Source organism: Scomber japonicus, chromosome 18, assembly GCF_027409825.1.
Source record: "Scomber japonicus isolate fScoJap1 chromosome 18, fScoJap1.pri, whole genome shotgun sequence".
NCBI classification, from domain to species: Eukaryota; Metazoa; Chordata; class Actinopteri; order Scombriformes; family Scombridae; genus Scomber; species Scomber japonicus.
In genome coordinates, this window is record NC_070595.1 from 13,576,522 (window position 1) to 13,600,016 (window position 23,495).

The following is a 23,495-nucleotide window of genomic DNA, read 5'->3' on the forward strand; positions in this document are numbered from 1 at the left end:
TTAATATAAATGATCTTATTTGAAATGTAATGCCACAATGTTAGTCAAAATGTATGTACAAATGTGGAATACCGAGTAATATCCGTTTTTGTACACTGGGTTGCCCTTTCCGTGGGGAGAACACGGAACAATGTATGTTGCAGTTATTTATAATGACACTGGAGGGCAGTCACTATCAACTTTCTCTGTCAGTAAACTGAGACACTCAGGTTCACTTTTCTCACTGATCTGAACTGAATGATGAACTGAACTAGAGGTTTAAAATGTGTGAGCTCACTTCATCACATCACAAATAAAACATTTGAACTATTGGGTCAGCAGTGACTGCAGCTTCATCTGTTTAACTTTGTACTTGAGAGACATTGTGATGGAAGCTGGATCAACTCACCATGCTGCAATAAAAATTTACAATTATATATTAATACTACTTTTCTTTTCTAGCATCATTTCTCTCTCAGCAATAAACCATCTCACTAAGACAGCTGATCATTTTTATATGTGTTGGTCTGACAGTGTACTTTGTATTGTGTGTGGCATCTAGACATCAAACTAACTAGTGAAACACACTACACGTTTTAATTCCTCTTTCTCACTAATATCCACATATAAAAATCTGTCTAAACACACTCAGGAAAGGAAGAACAACATCTGTATTGTTGGTGTCTCAGTCAGTTTTCAGTCCAGCTGTCCAATCCAATCCTGTTCTGTCCTCCCTATGAGGAGGAGTCAATGCAAAACCTTAACGTCTTCCAGCTCTACTTATCTGACTGCAGAGAGGATGACAGAGAACAGTGGACACACAGTTTAACATGATGGACTATAGGACAGGACTGCTACTTCTAACTATCTGCTGGGCAGGTGAAGATATTAACAGATCTTGAGTTGAAGTCATCTTCATCAAAAAGTTAAAAACGTGTATAACAGTTTTCTTTTTGTCTTAACAGGTGTTGATGGTCAGACTCTGACAGAATCTGAACCAGCAATTAAAAAGCCTGGAGAATCCCACAAACTGACCTGTACAACCTCTGGATTTACATTCAGTAGCTACTGGATGCACTGGGTCAGACAGGCTCCTGGAAAAGGACTGGAGTGGGTTGCAACTATCAGTAGTGGTGGTGGTAGCACCAAATACTACTCTCAGTCAGTTCAAGGCCGGTTCACCATCTCCAGAGACGACAGCAGACAGCAGCTGTATCTGCAGATGAACAGTCTGAAGACTGAAGATTCTGCTGTTTATTATTGTGCTCGAGACTCACAGTGACTGGAGTTGGTTGAGCGGCTGTACAAAATCCTACAATAAACATCATCACTGGGATAAAAACTCCAGTAATGATCGCATATAAGTAATGTCCTCGGTTTAATTTGTGGTTATATAAATCATCTTATCTCCCTCTTCATTTTTGAGAAATCATGTAATTTTTTTGTTGACCTATTGACCTTTTTATAAGATGGAAATGATGTGTATTTTAAAAGTGTCTATTATATATAGTCTAACAGTCTCATTAGACAAACATGATCACACTAAACATATTGTCATTAAACTTTATTTAAATAGTCTGGAATCACAAATTAATAACTACAAACATTTAATACAAATTAAATAAAGTCAGTGGACAATGTGGCTTAAACACATCATCTCACATCAAATCATACTTCAGGATCTCAGTCTCTCTTCCATGATTGTAAACTAGCTAGATTGATCAAAATAATGTTCTTATGTTCATTTTCCACACATACACTAGAAATGTGACATTAACAGGACTGAATCTGCAGCCTGAGGACTGTTTATTTCTGTTTTACATGTAAACTACAGAGATACAAAGCACTAGCTGGCCTACACAGCGACCTTGACTTCATTACAAATTTGTCTCATATCACTGATAAATGAATTAACCTTAACATGTATCATGCATTCAGTTTTTGTTACTATTTTCGGGTATATGACAAAAATCCAAAATGAATAAATGAGTGCTCAAGTCTCTGGAAAAAAAGAATAATTAACTTACTAAACTATAACCGGTTACCAGTAAATGAGCCACTCCCTCTCCATGATACTCTGATGCAAATCTTCAGTGTGTGCAGTGTACTTCTGTCCTGCTGACTGGTCTTGTTGTTTGTGTGCAGCATCAGAGGTCACATCTCCAGCTTCAGGATGATGAACACACTCACTCTTCTGCTGGTTGCTCTCTCTCTGCCCTGTGAGTTCTCCTGCTTCTTGTTGTTTTATCTTTTATCAGATAACATCAACTGTTAGTCACTCAGTGATACCAGAAAAGTTCTCAGATGACTGTTTGTCTCTCTTTCTTCTGTGGTTTGTCTCTCTTTTCATCTCATCAGGTTGTACAGGTCAGAGTATGGAGTCCATTCCTTCCAGTTCAGTAGTGAAGAAGCCTGGGGAGACTCTCAGTCTCTCCTGCAGGGGGTCTGGCTTCACATTTAGCTGCTGTACTATGCACTGGATCAGACAACCTGCAGGAAAAGCACTAGAATGGATTGGGATTGGTTATTCTGATTCCAGTAGTAACGCTTATGCTAGCAGTTTGAGAGGACGGATAGAAATCAGCAGAGATGATAGCAACAGCATGGTTCATCTGAGACTGTCCAACTTAAAGCCAGAGGACTCTGCTGTGTATTACTGTGCCAGAGACACACACTAGTGAAAGTAAACAGAGAGGCTTTACAAAAACCTAAAACACCTACAGGGGGCAGCAGAGGATCTGAAATATGATGGCAGTGAGAGCAGTTTGACAATGTGACCAAACATACACACAAACACAGAGAAACACTTCCTGTTTGTTAGGGTTTATTTTTTTCAACAATGTCACAGTCAGTTATTGACAGAGTCTCTCTTTTAGTGAGACACCTGATGTCTACATGTGTTTGTCTTTCTTTTTTTTTAGATAGAGTTTGAACAAATAATCACATTTCATTACAGTCTGTAAAAGTATGGTATACAACATCATCACATCATAATACAAAGATACACAAAATAACAAGATCAATATTGACTCAGACTCTTCCAACAACAGAGTGACTCTAAATGTGCAGATTGCTCAGCCTGAAGGTTAAATCAAACAGTTTGGCCTAATGTGTGTTGAAACTAACGAAACTCAAATCTGTTATTATTTCTGTCAACTTCTGTCTGGATTGGAGAAGAAAAGCTGATCTGTTCATCTTCTGTGGATCTTATTTTTATGAATAAATAAGTGGATTCAAAATAACAACCACATTAGAAACACTGAACAGTCAGATGAATGATGGAGATAATGTTGATTTATGTTTCTTAAAATACGGATAACACCTACATAAACATTATATTACATTTGATTTGTAGTTGTATCTTCAGTTTACAGCTCATGAAAGAAGTCTAAAAAAAAAAAGTCTAAAATCACCTCATACATTTCAATCAGGATGTAATATTTATCAGAATGTCATGTAAGGTATGTTAATGTGTTATGGTAATACAGTTGTGAGTACACACAACTTCTAGTTTAGATCCATCAGTTTAGAGTTACATAATGTCAAATAAGCTCAATGTTGCTGTTCTAATTTTTCAAACAAAAGAAAATACAAAATTCTGCAGAATATTGAACATCTGAAGAGAGAAGTCAGACTCAGAACAAACATGTTACTAATATTGCATGAATCAATTATTTTGACTACAATCACAAATTTCTATTTTAAATCTACATTATTTAGTTTCAACACACAGTAGGCAGAAATGAGAGCATCATACAAGTTGCTTCCTCCCTGTGAGGAGGAGTCAATGCAAAACTTTGATGTCTTCCACCTCTACTTATCAGACTGTAGAGAGGATGACAGAGAACAGTGGACACACAGTTTAACATGATGGACTATAGGACACCTCTCATGAATTATTTTGTACAGTAGGTGTGAAATGACAAACATACTATAATTTGATTGGTCTGTCCTTGATGCATGTGCTGTGCATGTATTGACAGTTAAACGCTTCACTCACATCAAGACTCTGGATACAGTTTACCAGGTTTACTGACAGAAGTAAAGGGTGAAACTAAAAAGGAAAACAGAGCAGTCAGTGAATGATCTGTCTGGGACTGATAAAGACACAACAGGGATAAAATCTCCTGGTTAAATGTTGAATAATATAGTGGTTATATTTTCATAGTTCTATATCATATTTGTGGATTTGTGGACATGAATCAATAGATTAAAGTTGGTAGCTATTTTACAAACTGCCATGAGACTGGATTGCACAGGCGCACTGATCCCTTGTGTTACTGCATGTATATTTAAATTTGTATTATATCTTATGAAAAGTAGCGCACAACTTTTTATACAATATCATATGAATAAAAAATGAGAAGCATGAAGTACAAATACTTTGTAGTCTATTTACATTGTATCAGAATATTGCACTTTACCTGTGATGCTGAACGTGTGTATAATATTAATAATAATAATAATAATGATAATAACAATAAATAACACAGTAGAAACATTAACAAAAAAGTGGTAGTTTTCACAGACTTTAGTTTTACACAAGTTAACAAAGTTTATATTTCACCTTGGACATTTTCTTCACATATTCTCATCAGTTTTCTTTACTTATAGTTGGGTTTTCTTTCTCACCTAACATCCTGAATGTTATGAGCACTTGTTCAAGAGGTACATTTCTATTAAAAATATATTATTACAAATGATATAAACTCTAAAAGTAGTATTGCAAATTATCAGAAGTTTGATCAGTTTCCCTACTCCCTGTGAGGAGGAGTCAATGCAAAACTTTGATGTCTTCCAGCTCTACTTATCTGACTGCAGAGAGGATGACAGAGAACAGTGGACACACAGTTTAACATGATGGACTATAGGACAGGACTGCTGCTTCTAACTATCTGCTGGGCAGGTGAAGATTTTCACTGATATTTATCTGACTCATTTTCATTTGTATCACCAATTTGATGCATGTTTGGCTCTTTTTTTGTCTTAACAGGTGGTGATGGTCAGACTCTGACAGAATCTGAACCAGCAGTTAAAAAGCCTGGAGAATCCCACAAACTGACCTGTACAACCTCTGGGTTATCATTCAGTAGCTACCCTATGGCCTGGATCAGACAGGCTCCTGGAAAAGGACTGGAGTGGATTGCTTATATCAGTAGTGGTGGTGGTAGCATATACTACTCTCAGTCAGTTCAAGGCCGGTTCACCATCTCCAGAGACAACAGCAGAGAGAAGCTGTATCTCCAGATGAACAGTCTGAAGACTGAAGATTCTGCTGTTTATTATTGTGCTCGAGACTCACAGTGACTGGAGTTGGTTGAGCAGCTGTACAAAATCCTACAGTAAACATCAGACCCCCATGAACTCACATGATAAATGTTTCATTAAAAATGTCAAAAAATGATGTAATTCCTTCATGCCCAGCATTTTTTTTATGAAAAAGATAATATTTTAATTGTGTTTTAAAGTACTTTGCTGGAGAGAGGATCATTTTAAACAAATACTCTTAATGGTTTTTATTCTCATCTCAGCTAAAACAGCATTTTTACATTTTTTAAAATTAAAATATATATATATGAATTTCAGAATGTGGGAAGCTCGTCAGAAGCCATATTCATGTATGTGGCCTCAAACACATATTAGCAACACATTGAAACTATTAAATATATTTTATGCAGAAAACTCAAACTGTAACATGATTTCGTTGTCACTTTACTTTCTTTTGGCAAATGATGTATTTTACTTTGCAGGTAAAGTAAATAAATACAATGTTTTTATAATTAAAAGTAGACATTAACATAATTTTCACCTGACAGAGTATTTTAAACGTACATGGATATAAAGCACCATAACACTTTTATAAAGCAGCTGTACAAAATCCTATATCAACCATCATCACTAGGCTGACATATTTCTATTCATATATTTTATTACATCTAAGTCATTGTTGTTTCTGTTGTTAATAAACTCACAACACAAAACAGGAAATGACAGAACAATCATGTTGCTGAAATCATTGTTCAGGTACAGGCATATTAATATAAATGATCTTATTTGAAATGTAATGCCACAATGTTAGTCAAAATGAATGTTGCAGTTCTTTATAAAAACACTGGAGGGCAGTCACTATCAACTTTCTCTGTCAGTAAACTGAGACACTCAGGTTCACTTTTCTCACTGATCTGAACTGAATGATGAACTGAACTAGAGGTTTAATATTTGTGAGCTCACTTAAACACATCACAAATAAAACATTTTAACTATTGGGTCAGCAGTGACTGCAGCTTCATCTGTTTAACTTTGTACTTGAGAGACATTGTGATGGATGCTGTATGAAATCACCATGCTGCAATAAAAAGACAATTACTTTGCTCTTAGAGGAAAAACTACTTTTCTTTTCTAGCATCATTTCTCTCTCAGCAATAAACCATCTCACTAAGACAGCTGATCATTTTTATATGTTTTGATCGGACAGTGCAGTTTGTAGTTACTGTATGCGTGGCATCTTTCTATCTAAGTAACTCATATACTTATAAACACACCACACATTCTACTTCCTCTTTCTCACTAACACACAAATATGAAAAACTGTCCAAACACACTCAGGAAATAGAAACATTGAACAACATCTGTATTGTTGGTGTCTCAGTAAGTTTTCAGTCCAGCATTGTTCTTCTCCTGATTGAACTTTAAACTTTATCACTCTAACCTTTTAACAATGTGTCTCCAAAACCTCAGGCTGGTAAAAATGCAAATTCAGACACTGTTGTACAATCTCCACCCATTCTGTCTACATAATATATATCCTTCATATTAGCCTTAGCTGTTGCAGACTCAGCTAAGTTCCCATCATGACAGTTTTTCAAAGCGTCTTCCTGTTGGCTCTCATTTCAGGTGAGTGAAGTCAGTATCCAGCAGAAGTCTGGATGTGTGTTGACTTGCTGTCATCTAAACTGTGTGTCTGTTTCAGCTACTCAGGGCCAGTCCCTCACCTCCTCAGAGCCAGTGGTCAACAGAGCTGGACAATCAGTCACTCTGTCCTGTAAAGTTGAAGGACTTTCTCTTGCTTGGCTGCACTGGATTCGTCAGAAATCAGGGAAAGGACTGGAGTGGATTGGACGCATTGATAGTGGAACTGGCACAATATTTTCCCAAAGTCTTCAAGGCCAGTTTTCCATCACTAAAGACACTTCCCAAAATGTTGTGTACTTAGAGGTGAAGAGTCTGAAAGCAGAAGACTCTGCTGTTTATTACTGTGCACGAGAGCCACAGTGACACAGGAGACTGCAAAGCTGTACAAAAACTGATCTCTTAATAAGAAACATTGAAGCATGTCAGGACTTTGAAATAAATCTCCCACTAAATGATGACCAATAATAAAGAATAAAACACATTTCATCAATAAAACATAATGTGTAGCTGTGTTGGAGCACTTTATCCTCAAACATTTTAACATATTAAAATATATTAAAATACAACTAATATTATTTTTTATTATTATTGGAGGCTGATCAACAACCGAGAAAAGTAAACACACACACACACACACACACACACAGACCAGAACAAATATTTTATATTATTTTATTGATATAGCCAAACAACCTGACAAGTTATAACATTTACTTAAAGTTCTTTTCAGTGTGTACAGCATAAAACACTGTTCATCCATAAACCCCCCAATTTAGATAAGATAAGAAATTTCCTCTTTTCAAATTTTTTACAAAAACAATGTTGCATGAAGTAGTGTGACAACAGCAACATATAACAAACAATAATAAACAGATTGTTTCATTATTGCCAGGATCACAGTGACTGCAGTGCTATCTGTTATTTGTTCCATTTTCATTCCTTCTATATCATTTGTATCACTTAATATTGCTTATTGAGACATTTACTCAGTCACAGCTGTCTTCACTGCACTTTGCCTTTCATATACTGTACATATGCTGAAATGATCCTGTATACAATCACATTTTATTATGTTCTCTGAAGTTTCTGCTACTGTCAGTAATTATAGAACGATGTTACTAAATATTAATCTGTTAACATTTTCTTTTCTGTTTATATAGAATACAATAAACGTGAATTGGAGGAATTTTGCTTGTAGTTCAATAGGGCGTGAATGGTCTGTGAATGCACTGATGAGCTTGAAATAGTGTATGTGTTGAATTGGTTATAATGTGCTTTACTAAGGGAAGCATTGATGTTACATGAAGGAGATCAATAATTCTCCACTTTCAGTAAATTAGAGTAAAGTGAAATCCAGTTCTGTCTCTCTTATGAGGAGGAGTCAATGCAAAACTTTGATGTCTTCCAGCTCTACTTATCTGACTGCAGAGAGGATGACAGAGAACAGTGGACACACAGTTTAACATGATGGACTATAGGACAGGACTGCTGCTTCTAACTATCTGCTGGGCAGGTGAAGATTTCCACTGATATTTATCTGACATATTTTCATTTGTGTTACCAACTTGATGCATGTTTGGTTCTTTTTTTGTCTTAACAGGTGTTGATGGTCAGACTCTGACAGAATCTGAACCAGCAGTTAAAAAGCCTGGAGAATCCCACACACTGACCTGTACAGCCTCTGGGTTATCATTCAGCAGCTACTACATGGCCTGGATCAGACAGGCTCCTGGAAAAGGACTGGAGTGGATTGCAACTATCAGTAATGGTGGTAGTAGCACATACTACTCTCAGTCAGTTCAAGGCCGGTTCACCATCTCCAGAGACAACAGCAGAGAGCAGCTGTATCTGCAGATGAACAGTCTGAAGACTGAAGATTCTGCTGTTTATTATTGTGCTCGAGACTCACAGTGACTGGAGTTGGTTGAGCAGCTGTACAAAATCCTACAATCATTACTGGGCTGATAGATCACAGCTAATGTGCTCAGTTCAAGTAGTTTGTTCACCTTTTTCTTTTTTTGTGATATTTTGTTTTGCTGTAGAGAGGATTTTCTTCATTATAATTTACTTCAGAAACTTTAAAAAAAAGTATTTCTCTTTCTCGTCTTTACATTCTCTTCTAACAGAAATGTACAATTATATGTTTTCAAAAACTCTGTCAAGGAAATTATTGATTACATTACCTGAAGTGTTTCCATAAGCTTTGGGTGAATTATTACAATGCAAAATTTCAATATAAACTAATCTATTAATTCTGTCAACTTCTGTCTGGATTTGAGAAGAAAAGCTGATCTGTTCATCTTCTGTGGATCTTATTTTTAATACAAATAAATGAGTGGATTCACACTAATAACCACATTAGAAACACTGAATAGTCAGATGAATGATGGAGATAATGTTGATTTATGTTTCTTCAAGTACAGATAACACCTACATAAACATTATATTACATTTGATTTGTAGTTATATCTTCAGTTCACAGCTCATGAAAGAAAAGTCTAAAAATCACCTCATACATTTCAATCAGGATGTAATATTTATCAGAATGTCATGTAAGGTATTTTAATATGTTATGGTAATACAGTTGTGAGCACAAACAACTTCTAGTTTAGATCCATCAGTTTAGAGTTACATAATGTCACATAAGCTCAATGTTGGGTTTCTAATTTTTCAAACAAAAGAAAAGACAAAATTCTGCAGAATATTAAACATCTGAAGAGCGAAGTCAGACTCAGAACAAAAATGTTACTAATATTGCATGAATCAATTATTTTGAGTACAATCACAACTTTCATATTATAAATCTACATAATTTAGTTTCAACACACAGTAGGCAGAAATGAGAGCATCATACAAGTTGCTTCCTCCCTGTGAGGAGGAGTCATTGCAAAACTTTGATGTCTTCCACCTCTGCTTATCTGACTGCAGAGAGGGAAAGTAACAACAACACCTCTAAACATGTACACATGTCTTTTAGGGTTAGATGTAACTAAAAATGAATGGTTAATAATGTTCCATGAATTATTTTGTACAGTAAGTTTGAAATGACAAACATAATGTAATTTGATTGGTCTGTCCTTGATGCATGTGCTGTGCATGTATTGACAGTTAAACGCTTCACTCACATCAAGACTCTGGATACAGTTTACCAGGTTTACTGACAGAAGTAAAGGGTGAAACTAAAAAGGAAAACAGAGCAGTCAGTGAATTATCTGTCTGGGACTGATAAAGACACAACAGGGATAAAATCTCCTGGTTAAATGTTGAATAATATAGTGGTTATATTTTCATAGTACTATATAATATTTGTGTATTTGTGGACATGAATCAATAGATTAAAGTTGGTAGCTATTTTACAAACTGCCATGAGACTGGATTGCACAGGCGCACTGATCCCTCGTTTTACTGCATGTATATTTAAATTTCTACTATATCTTACGAAAAGTAGTGCACAACTTTTCGTACAATATCATACGAATGGAAAATGAGAAGCATGAAGTACAAATTGTTTAATTACATAAACTTCCAAAGACATTTATCAAATAGACTATGAGTATGAACTGTGGTGTGCTTGTTATACATAATGAAAACTTTTGAGTATCTTGTTGTCATTTCAGACACAACACAGGCCAAGTTAAACTTCTGTTATCGGTTCTTTGCAGAAAGTTTTGCCATTTCTCCGATCATAAGCTTGCTTCTCTAACATTTAGGCCACCACTGCCCCAACAGACATTACTGACATTTCTAAACATATCATCTTCACAGAGTCACTTCCCCTCTCTCAGTACCTCTGGGAGCACACCTGCAGCTGTGAAACTGTGTCGAAACTGTCAGAACTGCAAATAAACATTATTAAAATGAGATACATGTATTTGCATGTCAGTATGTATCAAGGCATGAAGTAAAAATCTTATGTGCATATCAAACCATTTCATGAACATTATTTTAGATAGAAGACATACTGTACAGGTTACAGACTCAAATCAGCAGTAACAGTAGTTGAGTTGATTTATCTGTAATGTTGAAGTTGTTCAAGTTGTGTACACAATCACTCTTATACAGTATTTATTTTGGACCACGTTATTAATATTTATGCACCCTCAAAACTGAGTACAATGGAAAAAAATATCCATAGTTATGAACAGACATGAATGAATAAGTGATGAGGGACACAGCTGGTGCTTTTATAGGTGACAGAAGGATCATGGAGCCTTTTTGGTGTGTTATATTATGTATGATGAGTGTGGCCTTGTGATGAGTTTGATTAGTTAATGACTGTAATGAGTTCCTCTAGTTTATGTCTGGGGAGTGTTAGTCATCGTAGCTGCTTGACTGATGATGCTTGACAGAAGTGTTTTGCATTTGACCTTGAGATAGTTCAACTGGAGCAGCCTGTGTCATTTACTTGTTGGTTTGAACTCTGACATTAAAATTGGTTGTGACTTTTTCTTCTGCTGATCAGCAATCAGTGATTAAAAACTATTAAAAACAATTAAAGATTAAAAAAATAATTTGGTCAAAGGGAGTCAGACAAGAAAATACTGAGCTCCGGTGCTGTTGTTAAAATTTTAACTTCATAAATTTGTACAATATGACCAATATGTTGTAAAGTCATCATTAAACCACAATTGGTCATGACATTACAATTTACATTGAAAAGTTGACTTTATATTCATGACCAGATATCAATCTATTATAATTAATGTATAAGTGATTAGATGTTATTATACAATAAAAGCCTTTGTAAATAACTAATAAATTGAAGTTTAACAACGATCCAACCAAGAGACAAAGAATAACAGAATGTACACCTTTAGAATTATTTGAAAGATGTTTCAATCATACCAACAATAAGTTATAATGCAATATTTCTTTCTTTCTTAATAATAACAATAATGTTTCCAAATGTGATATCTTATCCAATATGGAAGTTTAAAAACTGATATTGATAAATATACTGATGATCAGTCACTAATACCAAGTCTGTGGAGACTCTCATTCTCTCCTGCAGATTATCATTTACATGCTGTGGTATGAAGTGGATCAGACAACCTGCAGGAAAAGGACCAGAGTGGATAGGGGTCGGCTTCTCTGATGCCAGTAGGAATACTTATGCTAGAAGTTTGACTCTGCAGTGTATTACTGTGCTAGACACATATACACACTGTTTATTACTGTAAGGAGCAGTAGTAAGGTTTTACAAAACCCTTGGTTGTGTCTGTAACAAAGACCTACAGGGGGCAGTAGAGACTGTAGAAGAGAAGGCAGTAAGAATACTGATATTGCTCCTAAAAGTGCACAGACATACAGATGAACACACACTGAAATCACTAGATGATGTTGTTGTTACTTACAATGTAATGGTGTGGAAAGCTCCCAATGATCCTGTTTGATTGGAGCACTGGTCACGAAATTCAACTTCAGTGATGGTAGCTACAAATACTACTCTCAGTCAGTTCAAGGCCGGTTCACCATCTCCAGAGACAACAGCAGAGAGCAGCTGTATCTGCAGATGAACAGTCTGAAGACTGTTATTATTATTGTGCTCGAGACTCACACACACATCTATATCGATAGATCACCACGACTATCTCATAAGATTTGTGCACATACAGTGTTTCAGTATTCACACCTTAAGTAGATGCAGATTCATGAAAAGAAGATCGTTGAAAGTAATTATATTTGTGTGGAAGGGTGTAATTTAGAAAAGTAGATGAACAAGGACAAAATGCATGTTTTTTGTTGTCTTTCATCAAAATATTAAAAACGCCCAAACATCTTTTTATTGAATTGATTTTTTTTAGTATTAATGTCAATATGTGAGCAGCTCTCTAGAGGCTAAAGTTTAGTTTAGTGCCCCTATACTCAGTTCAGGTAGTTTAAGAAAATGATGTAATTCTTTTACACCAGTCAGTGATATTTTAATTGTTTTTTAAAGCACATTTCCAGAGAGAGGATTGTCATGGAAATTGTCGCAACACTAAACATAAATATGAAATAATACACAACACACTGGTTGAAGATTAAACAATCATTATTGTACAATAAGGAGACAGCATACAAACAGAATGACATCAGCTCATCTCAACGAGCAAAGAGTATGTCTGAACTATTATAGTTTTTCTAAGAGAACAATGAAATCATCTGTAATTGGTCAACCCAACTGTATCAGCTTATATGATTTTATCCAATAGAAGATGACCATGGAGCAGAACACATTCCACAAGACACACAGTGTATGAGGCAAAAGCAGTCACAACATCCACAATCTGAGTTTAAAATGATCAAACCAATTTTGATTCTTATTTACTTTTACAGGATCATTTTAAAAAGACAACTCACCTACTGTACTGTAAAACAACATTGATTCATCAGGCAGGCTCCTTCAATTGTTAATATATTTTTTGTATGAATTTCAGTAAGTGAGCAGCTCTCTGGTGCCAGTGTTAATCTTCATGTCTCCAAACCTCCAGAAAACTGATTTTGTTGTCACTTCACTTTTTGTTGGCAAATGATGAATTTAACTCAACGGTTACAGTAAATAAATGCAGTATTTTTAAAATCAAAAGTACACATAAATATCATTTTCACAATGACAGCCTATTTTATACATTTAAAGTAGAGTCAACAAAGACAGATTTTAAAAACAATTTGACAATGTCTGATAATGTGTTTTTATTTATTATTACACAAATTCAAAACAATTTATATTAGACTATATTATCGCTTATTTTAAATGAAATGTAATACCAGTGTGAGTTGACTAAATTAAACATATAACATATTCACGTACAAGTTCAGTATAGAAAATTGAGAGGGGAGACTGACATTTTCTTCTCAAAGTGTTAAATATAAGTACCAAGAAATAGGTAATTGTTTATTCAACATCATGCAAATAAATGTGATTCATAAGGAAGTGAAGTGTGTGTGTCAGTGAGAGGACAGAAGAGCTCACATCAGTTCAGCTTCAACATCAACCATGTTCTCTGTAGCTCTGATGCTGCTGCTGGCAGCTGGATCCTGTGAGGAGCTTTCAGTGGATTCACACTAATAAACACATTAGAAACACTGAATATTCACATGAATGATGGAGATAATGTTGATTTGTGTTTCCACAGGTGTGTACAGTATTGATCTCATCCAGCCAGACTCAATGGTTGTGCAACCTGGACAGTCTTTGACCATCACCTGTCAGGTCTCTGGTTATGCTCTGACTGATAACAGCTATGCAACAGGTTGGATCAGACAGCGTGAAGGAAAACCAATGGACTGGATTTTTCATCAGTGGGGAGGAGGTAGCTTTTACCAAAATGATGCTCTGAAGAACAAGTTCAGCTACAGCAGAGACACTTCTGCTAGAACAGTGACTATTAAAGGACAGAATCTGCAGCCTGAGGACACAGCTGTGTATTACTGTGTCCGCTACCACACAGTGATACACACCACCAACAGACCTGTACAAATACCCAGCAACCAGAAAGTGTCAAACACCCAAATGCTGTAATTTCAAGTATTCAGTTGAGTGTATGTGGACAGTTACTTTGTGACGGAGAAGTTTTTTGGTGTTTAAATGTGTTTGACTTAAAGTCTGTATCAGTACAAAAGAGACTTGGGAAGGTTTTTAGAATACAAAGATGTGATGAGTTTAAACACTTTTCATCAGTTTTTTATGATGCTTAGACATTCATTCATTTTCTGTTTCACACAATGGTAACATAAAATAAACATAATCCACATTCATTAAAAAAAACATAAATAATATTTGTAAAAAATAATATTTGTACTTTTTTTTGCTTTTGTCATCTATTCTATCAATATTTAATATAATTATACAAGGAAAAAAACATTTTGATCCTCAAATCAAGTAATAATGAAGTGGATCATATTATGATTGTGTTTCAGTCAAATTTACAGATCAGAACATTTAACATTTAAAAGATTAAATATTCAAAGGTTTTATTTGTCACAAGCTCAGACAACATGTGCAGTGAAATGAAGGCTGGTATACTGCTGAGGCTGTGCTAAAACTCATAATGTGAAATAAATAATGCAAATCAGAAGAAGAGGAATAAATATAAAGGAAAATATATAGTGCATACAAAATAATAACAATAACAATAACAATTGAAATACATTAATGTACAGAGAGGTCCAAAGGATTAACAGAAGACAATTTGTGAGATGAAGTCAACATAGAGCGAGGACATGAGCTTTTCTGCTGGAATAGTGTGTTCAACATTTCCTTTTTTTTTAATTCTCCCTGCTCCTGTAGAAACACTCTTTTCATGTTTACGTCAATAATCATTTAAATTGTTTTGATGATTATTTTACTGTATGTGTTCATATGTTGTTCTTATGAGTGGAGTGATGTGAAGCACAGCTGTGATGCTTAAGCATTTCCTTTTTAATCCTGTAGAGCGAGGTCTATGCAAACTTTTCATCCCTTATAAACTCACCACCAGTAATTCTCAAGTCATTTGTGACATAACAACTGGGACAGATTGTAAACCTTGCAAACTCTCTGATAAAAAAGCACTGAAATATTTTTTTCCAGAATGGAAAATATGATTTTCTGGAGTTTATTCTCAATGCTTTGTATTCATGGTTAGATCATTTTATACTGTTACACATAGAAAACTGTTTTTCTAAAAGAAAAAAAGGGTAAAAAAGACCTGTGATTGTGAAGTTTGATGGATAATAATCTTAATTTCTTTGCTTACAGGAGTTTGGAGTGAGATCAAACTAGAGCAGTCTCCCTCTGAGGTGAAAAGACCTGGAGAGACAGTGAAGATGTCATGTATCATATCTGGTTTTACTCTGACAGACTACTATATTCAATGGATAAGACAGAGGCCAGGCAAAGCTCTGGAGTGGATTGGGAGGATGAACGCAGGTTCAAACTCTGCTAGCTACGCCAGCTCCTTTCAAAGTCGATTCATCATAACTGAAACTGCGTCCAGCAGCAATCAGTACCTCGAGATCAAGAGTCTGACAGAAGAAGATTCTGCTGTTTACTTCTGTGCTCGAGAAAGCACAGTGACTGAAGACAGTGAAGCAGCTGCACAAAAACCTCCACAAACAACAAGTAACAATGACATCTTGGTTTCTTATCAGCTGAATATTTACAAAAGCAAAACATCTTATTACTCACACTGATAGAGTTACTAATGTCACATTCACAATTAAAAAGTACACATTATATAAAATGACTTTAAAAGGGAAACAAGCTGAAAAACATTTGATCAGTGAGCTTCATGGATCAGACAGGTGAGATGTCCTCAGTCCAAAATATATTCAAATGTTGATCATGAATGATTTGATGTGATGACAATGAAACAATTTCCAAGAAGTATGTTGGTGATTAGAATAAGAGAATATTTATTATGTTATTGTACACTCTCATCTGCTGTACATTATGCTCTCAGACAGTAATACTTTTTTAATAATAAGTAATATTTTTTTATTTACTAATTTAAATAAACCACTTGTGTTAAAGTGTCTCATATCTGAACTAAAATGAACATTTTTACATTCATTAAAATAAGTGTGGTTGTGTTTTTAATACTGGTATGCATTTTACACATATTAAACTAAAACAACGACTGCATTTCAGGATTGAAACCTGAACATTAATTTCCCAGTCGCATTAAAATACTGAGATCCAAATCCAGTCCAGTAGTTTTGTCCCTGTGAGGAGGAGTCAATGCAAAACTTTGATGTCTTCCAGCTCTACTTATCTGACTGCAGAGAGGATGACAGAGAACAGTGGACACAAAGTTTAACATGATGGACTATAGGACAGGACTGCTGCTTCTAACTATCTGCTGGGCAGGTGAAGATTTTCACTGATCTTAATCTGACAGAGATTATATCTGTGCCATGTGCCTTTTTTCCCACTTGACCTTTCTTTTTGTCTTAACAGGTGTTGATGGTCAGACTCTGACAGAATCTGAACCAGCAGTTAAAAAGCCTGGAGAATCCCACAAACTGACCTGTACAACCTCTGGATTCACATTCAGTAGCTATGGCATGAACTGGATCAGGCAGGCTCCTGGAAAAGGACTGGAGTGGATTGCTTATATGTACACTGACAGCTCCATCTACTACTCTCAGTCAGTTCAAGGCCGGTTCACCATCTCCAGAGACAACAGCAGAGAGCAGCTGTATCTGCAGATGAACAGTCTGAAGACTGAAGATTCTGCTGTTTATTATTGTGCTCGAGACTCACAGTGACTGGAGTTGGTGGAACAGCTGTACAAAATCCCACAGTACTCATCAGACCCCCATTAACTCACATGATAAATGTTTCATTAAAAATGTCAAAAAATTATGTAATTCCTTCATGCCCAAATTTTTTCAATGAAAAAGATAATATTTTAATTGTGTTTTAAAGTACTTTGCTGGAGAGAGGATCATTTTCAACAAATACTCTTAATGGTTTTCATTCTCATCTCACTTAAAACCGCATTTTTACATTTTCTTAAATCAAAAAAAAAAAAGAAAGAAAATATATATATATGAATTTCAGAATGTGGGAAGCTCACCAGAGGCCATATTCATGTATGTGGCTTCAAACATCAGCAACATATTGAAACTATTAAATATATTTTATGTAAAACTCGAAACCTTCACACAGCTGCAGAAAACTCAACCTGTCACATGATTTCGTTGTCACTTCACCTTCTTTTGGCAAATGATGTATTTTACTTTACTGGTAAATTAAATAAATACAATATTTTTATAATTAAAAGTAGACATTAACAAAATTTTCACCTGACAGAGTATTTTAAACATACATGGATATAAAGCACCATAGCACCTTTATAAAGCAGCTGTACAAAATCCTACATTAACCATCATCACTAGGCTGACATATTTCTATTCATATCTTTTATTATATCTAAGTCATTGTTGTTTCTGTTTTTAATAAACTCACAACACAAAACAGGAAATGACAGAACAATCATGTTGCTGAAATTATTTGTTCAGGTACAGGCATATTAATATAAATTATCTTATTTGAAATGTAATGTCTCAATGTTAGTCAAAATGAATGTTGCAGTTCTTTATAAAAACACTGGAGGGCAGTCACTATCAACTTTCTCTGTCAGTAAACTGAGACACTCAGGTTCACTTTTCTCACTGATCTGAACTGAATGATGAACTGAACTAGAGGTTTAACATGTGTGAGCTCACTTCATCACATCACATATAAAACATTTTAAGCAGTGACTGCAGCTTCATCTGTTTAACTTTGTACTTGAGAGACATTGTGATGGAAGCTGGATGAACTCACCATGCTGCAATAAAAAGACAATTACTTTGCTCTTAGAGGAACAACTACTTTTCTTTTCTAGCATCATTTCTCTCTCAGCAATAAACCATCTCACTAAGACAGCTGATCATTTTTATATGTTTTGGTCTGACAGTGCAGTTTGTAGTTACTGTGTGTGTGGCATCTTTATATCTAAGTAACTCATATACTTATAAACGCACCACACATTCTACTTCCTCTTTCTCACTAACACACAAATATGAAAAACTGTCCAAACACACAGGAAATAGAAACATTGAACAACATCTGTATTGTTGGTGTCTCAGTCAGTTTTCAGTCCAGCATTGTTCTTCTCCTAATTGAACTTTAAACTTTATCACTCTAACCTTTTAACAATGTGTCTCCAAAACCTCAGGCTGGTAAAAATGCAAATTCAGACACTGTTGTACAATCTCCACCCATTCTGTCTACACAATATATATTCTTCATATTAGACTTAGCTGTTGCAGACTCAGCTACGTTCCCATCATGACAGTTTTACAAAGCGTCTTCCTCTTGGCTCTCATTTCAGGTGAGTGAAGTCAGTATCCAGCAGAAGTCTGGATGTCTGTTGACTTGCTATCATCTAAACTGTGCATCTGTTTCAGCTGCTCAGGGCCAGTCCCTCACCTCCTCAGAGCCAGTGGTCAACAGAGCTGGACAATCAGTCTCTCTGTCCTGTAAAGTTGAAGGACTTTCTCTTGCTTGGCTGCACTGGATTCGTCAGAAATCAGGGAAAGGACTGGAGTGGATTGGACGCATTAATGATGGAACTGGTACAATATTTTCCCAAAGTCTTCAAGGCCAGTTTTCCATCACTAAAGACACTTCCCAAAATGTTGTGTACTTAGAGGTGAAGAGTCTGAAAGCAGAAGACTCTGCTGTTTATTACTGTGCACGAGAGCCACAGTGACACAGGAGACTGCAAAGCTGTACAAAAACTGATCTCTTAATAAGAAACATTGAAGCATGTCAGGACTTTGAAACAAATCTCCCACTGAATGATGACCAATAATAAAGAATAAAACACATTTCATCAATAAAACATAATGTGTGGCTGTGTTGGAGCATTTTATCCTCAAATACTTTGACATATAAAAATGTATCAAAATAAAACTAATTTATTTTTATTTTTATTGGAAGCTGATCAACAACCGAGAAAAGTAAATCAATACAGTTTTTTTCAGTGTGTGCAGCATAAAACACTGTTCATCCCTGAATCCTCAATTTAAATAAGACATTTCCTCTGTCCCTGTTTTTTTACAAAAACAATGTTGCATGAAGTAATGTGACAACAGCAACATATAACAAACAATAAACAACAGATTGTTTCATTATTGCTAGGATCAGAGTGACTGCAGTGCTATCTGTTATTTGTTCCATTTTCATTCCTTCTGTTATAATTTTTTTCACTTGCTTATTGACACATTTACTCAGTCACAGCTGTCTTCACTGCATTTTGCCTTTCATATACTGTACATATGCTGAAATGATCCTGTATACAATCACATTTCATTATGTCCTCTGAAGTTTCTGCTAATTATAGAACAATGTTACTAAATATTCATCTGTTAACATTTTCTTTTCTGTTAATATAGAATACAATAAACGTGAATTGGAGGAAGTTTGTATTTCTTGCTTGTATTTCAATAGGGTGTGAATGGTCTGTGAATGCACTGATGAGCTTGAAATAGTGTATGTGTTGAATTGGTTATAATGTGCTTCACGAAGGGAAGCATTGATGTTACACAAAGGAGATCAATAATTCCCCACTTTCAGTAAATTAGAGTAAAGTGAAATCCAGTTCTGTCGCTCTTATGAGGAGGAGTCAATGCAAAACTTTGATGTCTTCCAGCTCTACTTATCTGACTGCAGAGAGGATGACAGAGAACAGTGGACACACAGTTTAACATGATGGACTATAGGACAGGACTGCTGCTTCTAACTATCTGCTGGGCAGGTGAAGATATTAACAGATCTTGAGTTGAAGTCGTCTTCATCACAAAGTTAAAAACGTGTATAAAAGTTTTCTTTTTGTTTTAACAGGTGTTGATGGTCAGACTCTGACAGAATCTGAACCAGCAGTTAAAAAGCCTGGAGAATCCCACAAACTGACCTGTACAACCTCTGGGTTATCATTCAGCAGCTACTACATGGCCTGGGTCAGACAGGCTCCTGGAAAAGGACTGGAGTGGGTTGCTTCTATCTACAGTAGCTACATCTACTACTCTCAGTCAGTTCAAGGCCGGTTCACCATCTCCAGAGACGACAGCAGAGAGCAGCTGTATCTGCAGATGAACAATCTGAAGACTGAAGATTCTGCTGTTTATTATTGTGCTCGAGACTCACAGTGACTGGAGTTGGTTGAGCAGCTGTACAAAATCCTACAGTAAACATCATCACTGGGCTAAAAACTGCAATGATCACATATAAGTAATCGGTTGAAGTTGCAGTTATATATATCACATGATAAATGTTTCAATAAAAACTTCAAGAAAGTAATGTAATTCCTTCATGCCCCAAATTATTTTTATGAAACCAATAATATTTTAATTCTATTTTCAAAGATGATTTTCAACAATAACCCTTAATGGTGTTAATTCTCATCTCATGTTGAAAATGAGCAGCTCTCTAGAGGCTTAAGTTCATTTTCATATCTGTGACTTCAAACATCTGTAACACCAAAACCATTCAAAAATGTTTATGTAACATAAAACTCAAACTGATACATGATTTTGTTTTCACTTCACTTTTTGGCAAATGATGAATTTAAATCTACAGGTAAATTAAATAATTTATACTATTTTAAACGTACATGGATTTATAGCAGAGACACTCTACATTAATACATGAATAGGTAATGAATTATTAAAATCATAGCACCATTATAAAAGCATTGAATTAATAAAATATTATACTTGAATACATGTTCAGTGAGGTTCAAAGTGATTGAAGTGATTGTTTATTCAACAATATGCAAATAAATGTGATTCATAAGGAAGTGAAGTGTGTGTGTCAGTGAGAGGACAGAAGAGCTCACATCAGTTCAGCTTCAACATCAACCATGTTCTCTGTAGCTCTGATGCTGCTGCTGGCAGCTGGATCCTGTGAGGAGCTTTCAGTGGATTCACACTAATAAACACATTAGAAACACTGAATATTCACATGAATGATGGAGATAATGTTGATTTGTGTTTCCACAGGTGTGTACAGTATTGATCTCATCCAGCCAGACTCAATGGTTGTGCAGCCTGGACAGTATTTGACCATCACCTGTCAGGTCTCTGGTTATTCTCTGACTGATAACAGCTATGCAACAGGTTGGATCAGACAGTGTGAAGGAAAACCAATGGACGGGATTTTTCATCAGTGGGGAGGAGGTGGCTTTAGCCAAAATAATGCTCTGAAGAACAAGTTCAGCTACAGCAGAGACACTTCTGCTAGAACAGTGACTATTAAAGGACAGAACCTGCAGCCTGAGGACACAGCTGTGTATTACTGTGTACGAAGACACACAATGAGCAACAGTAGTGAGAGTCATACAAAAACTACTTCCTATGTTTACCACCACCAGGGAGAATATTAATTCCTTCTTGTAATAAAAATGTTTTATTTATCATCAGTGACTGAAATTGAGTCGTTATTGACTAAAAGTTTAAGTTCAGTATTTTATCACCTTTGACTGAATACTGAATTCAGTCATTAATTCAAATGTTGCTGACACACCTTACATGAATAAAGAGAATATGGAATTAAAATAGTGAAATATATTTTCTTCATGAAAAAAAATCATGTATTTGTTTGTACTTTTCCTTTGAAGAAATACATAGATAATATATAAAATGATATTTTCTTCTTCGTATAATTCTGATAAATTCATTCTGTGTTAGTTAGTTAGTTCACATGTAAAATCAAGTATTTTATACAAAAGTTAACATTTTGGTCATATGTGCAGCTCGCATGTGATTTGCAAGTTGTGAAACAAAATATGAGAAAAAAAGTCATCTTTAAAAATATGCTTCAAAGGAAAAAGTCTATCCTATCACCATTTGTATATTTGAAAAATATAAAACCTTTGTTTATCATGCATAGTTGAACCATTATCATAATCATAATCATCATCATCATCATCATCATCATCATCATCATCATCATCATCATCATCATCATCATCATAATTATCATTATTCTGATTTCCAGAACAGTCATCAGACTCTTCTATCAGACTCCACTTAGACCAACATTAATCCTTCATGTGTTTGATTCTATGCAAACTCAGTGATCCTCCTTGTTTCTCAGCTATAAAGACTTCACATCAGACTGTCAGTGGAGATCACAGCACATCAGCTTCAACATCAACCATGTTCTCTGTAACTCTGCTGCTGCTGTTGGCAGCTGGATCCTGTGAGTCTCTCTGGATTTGTCATAGTCAGCAATCCTTCTTGTAGTTTGATGATTTTTCACAAAACATTTTTTTTTTCTTTTAACAGGTGTGAAGTGTCAACAGTTGACACAGCCAGCCTCAGTGACTGTGCAGCCAGGTCAACGTCTGACCATCACCTGTCAGGTCTCTTATTCTCTTAGCACCGCTACAGCTTGGATCAGACAGCCTGCAGGGAAAGGACTGGAGTTTATTGGATATAAATATACTGGAGGCTCTAACTACAAATATTCACTAAAGAACAAGTTCAGTATTGACTTAGACTCTTCCAGCAACACAGTGACTCTAAATGGACAGAATATGCAGCCTGAAGACACTGCTGTGTATTACTGTGCCAGAAACCCACAATAACACAAACCATCAGCAGACCTGAACAAAAACCCCTCAGTGTCTGAACACTTGTAACATGAAGCTACCAGAGGAGGAGCCCTAACACCACTAAAGAAAAACTAATGATAATTATTCAGTGGAGACATTTACTAAAAAGTCTTCTCTCTTTCTGACTCACAATATTTATATTTCAAGTCCAGGTGAATAAATTGCAGCAAATTGTAGAAATAAATAAACTGGTTAGTGGAGTTTTCACTGGATTTTATTTCACACAAGGAAAAAAATATATATTTCACATTGGACATTTTATTATTAATGACTAAAGAAGATAAGTATTAATAATATCAAGGTACTGAAAGGTTACATATTTTTCACATATTCTCATCAGTTTTCATAACTTATATTCCTACTGGGTTTTTCTTCCCAGATGACATCCTGAATGTTATGAGTACCTTGTGAGAAAAACCAAAACATTTTTTTTTCATTAAAAATAATTCATAATAATTATATAAACATTAT

At 35.3% G+C, this 23,495-nt stretch overlaps 1 protein-coding gene and 9 gene segments (V, D, J or C); all 10 read left to right on the plus strand.

Moving 5' to 3' along the window:
• The first annotated feature begins 809 nt into the window (after window positions 1-809).
• Window positions 810-1,261, plus strand: LOC128378810 (Ig heavy chain V region 914-like). The segment is given in 2 exon segments: window positions 810-858; window positions 945-1,261. Coding segments are annotated over 2 exon segments (366 nt in total).
• A 3,575-nt stretch (window positions 1,262-4,836) lies between these two features.
• On the plus strand, window positions 4,837-6,165 carry LOC128379239 (Ig heavy chain V region 914-like). The segment is given in 3 exon segments: window positions 4,837-4,885; window positions 4,973-5,277; window positions 6,088-6,165. Coding segments are annotated over 3 exon segments (432 nt in total).
• A 665-nt stretch (window positions 6,166-6,830) lies between these two features.
• On the plus strand, window positions 6,831-7,254 carry LOC128379240 (immunoglobulin heavy variable 3-74-like). The segment is given in 2 exon segments: window positions 6,831-6,873; window positions 6,950-7,254. Coding segments are annotated over 2 exon segments (348 nt in total).
• Window positions 7,255-8,355: 1,101 nt separating this feature from the next.
• Window positions 8,356-8,805, plus strand: LOC128378820 (Ig heavy chain V region 6.96-like). The segment is given in 2 exon segments: window positions 8,356-8,404; window positions 8,492-8,805. Coding segments are annotated over 2 exon segments (363 nt in total).
• Window positions 8,806-13,870: 5,065 nt separating this feature from the next.
• On the plus strand, window positions 13,871-14,395 carry LOC128379241 (Ig heavy chain V region 914-like). The segment is given in 2 exon segments: window positions 13,871-13,913; window positions 14,010-14,395. Coding segments are annotated over 2 exon segments (429 nt in total).
• A 2,279-nt stretch (window positions 14,396-16,674) lies between these two features.
• LOC128378831 (Ig heavy chain V region 914-like) lies at window positions 16,675-17,124 on the plus strand. The segment is given in 2 exon segments: window positions 16,675-16,723; window positions 16,814-17,124. Coding segments are annotated over 2 exon segments (360 nt in total).
• Window positions 17,125-18,694: 1,570 nt separating this feature from the next.
• LOC128379243 (immunoglobulin heavy variable 3-74-like) lies at window positions 18,695-19,118 on the plus strand. The segment is given in 2 exon segments: window positions 18,695-18,737; window positions 18,814-19,118. Coding segments are annotated over 2 exon segments (348 nt in total).
• Window positions 19,119-20,116: 998 nt separating this feature from the next.
• On the plus strand, window positions 20,117-20,559 carry LOC128379244 (Ig heavy chain V region 6.96-like). The segment is given in 2 exon segments: window positions 20,117-20,165; window positions 20,252-20,559. Coding segments are annotated over 2 exon segments (357 nt in total).
• Window positions 20,560-21,269: 710 nt separating this feature from the next.
• The window catches only part of ighd (immunoglobulin heavy constant delta), a 99,659-nt gene continuing 97,433 nt past the window's right edge, over window positions 21,270-23,495 (plus strand). The window contains 1 exon segment of the mRNA XM_053338408.1: window positions 21,270-21,312. Coding sequence (XP_053194383.1) covers window positions 21,270-21,312 — 43 coding nt within the window.
• Window positions 22,567-22,997, plus strand: LOC128378844 (immunoglobulin heavy variable 4-61-like). The segment is given in 2 exon segments: window positions 22,567-22,609; window positions 22,696-22,997. Coding segments are annotated over 2 exon segments (345 nt in total).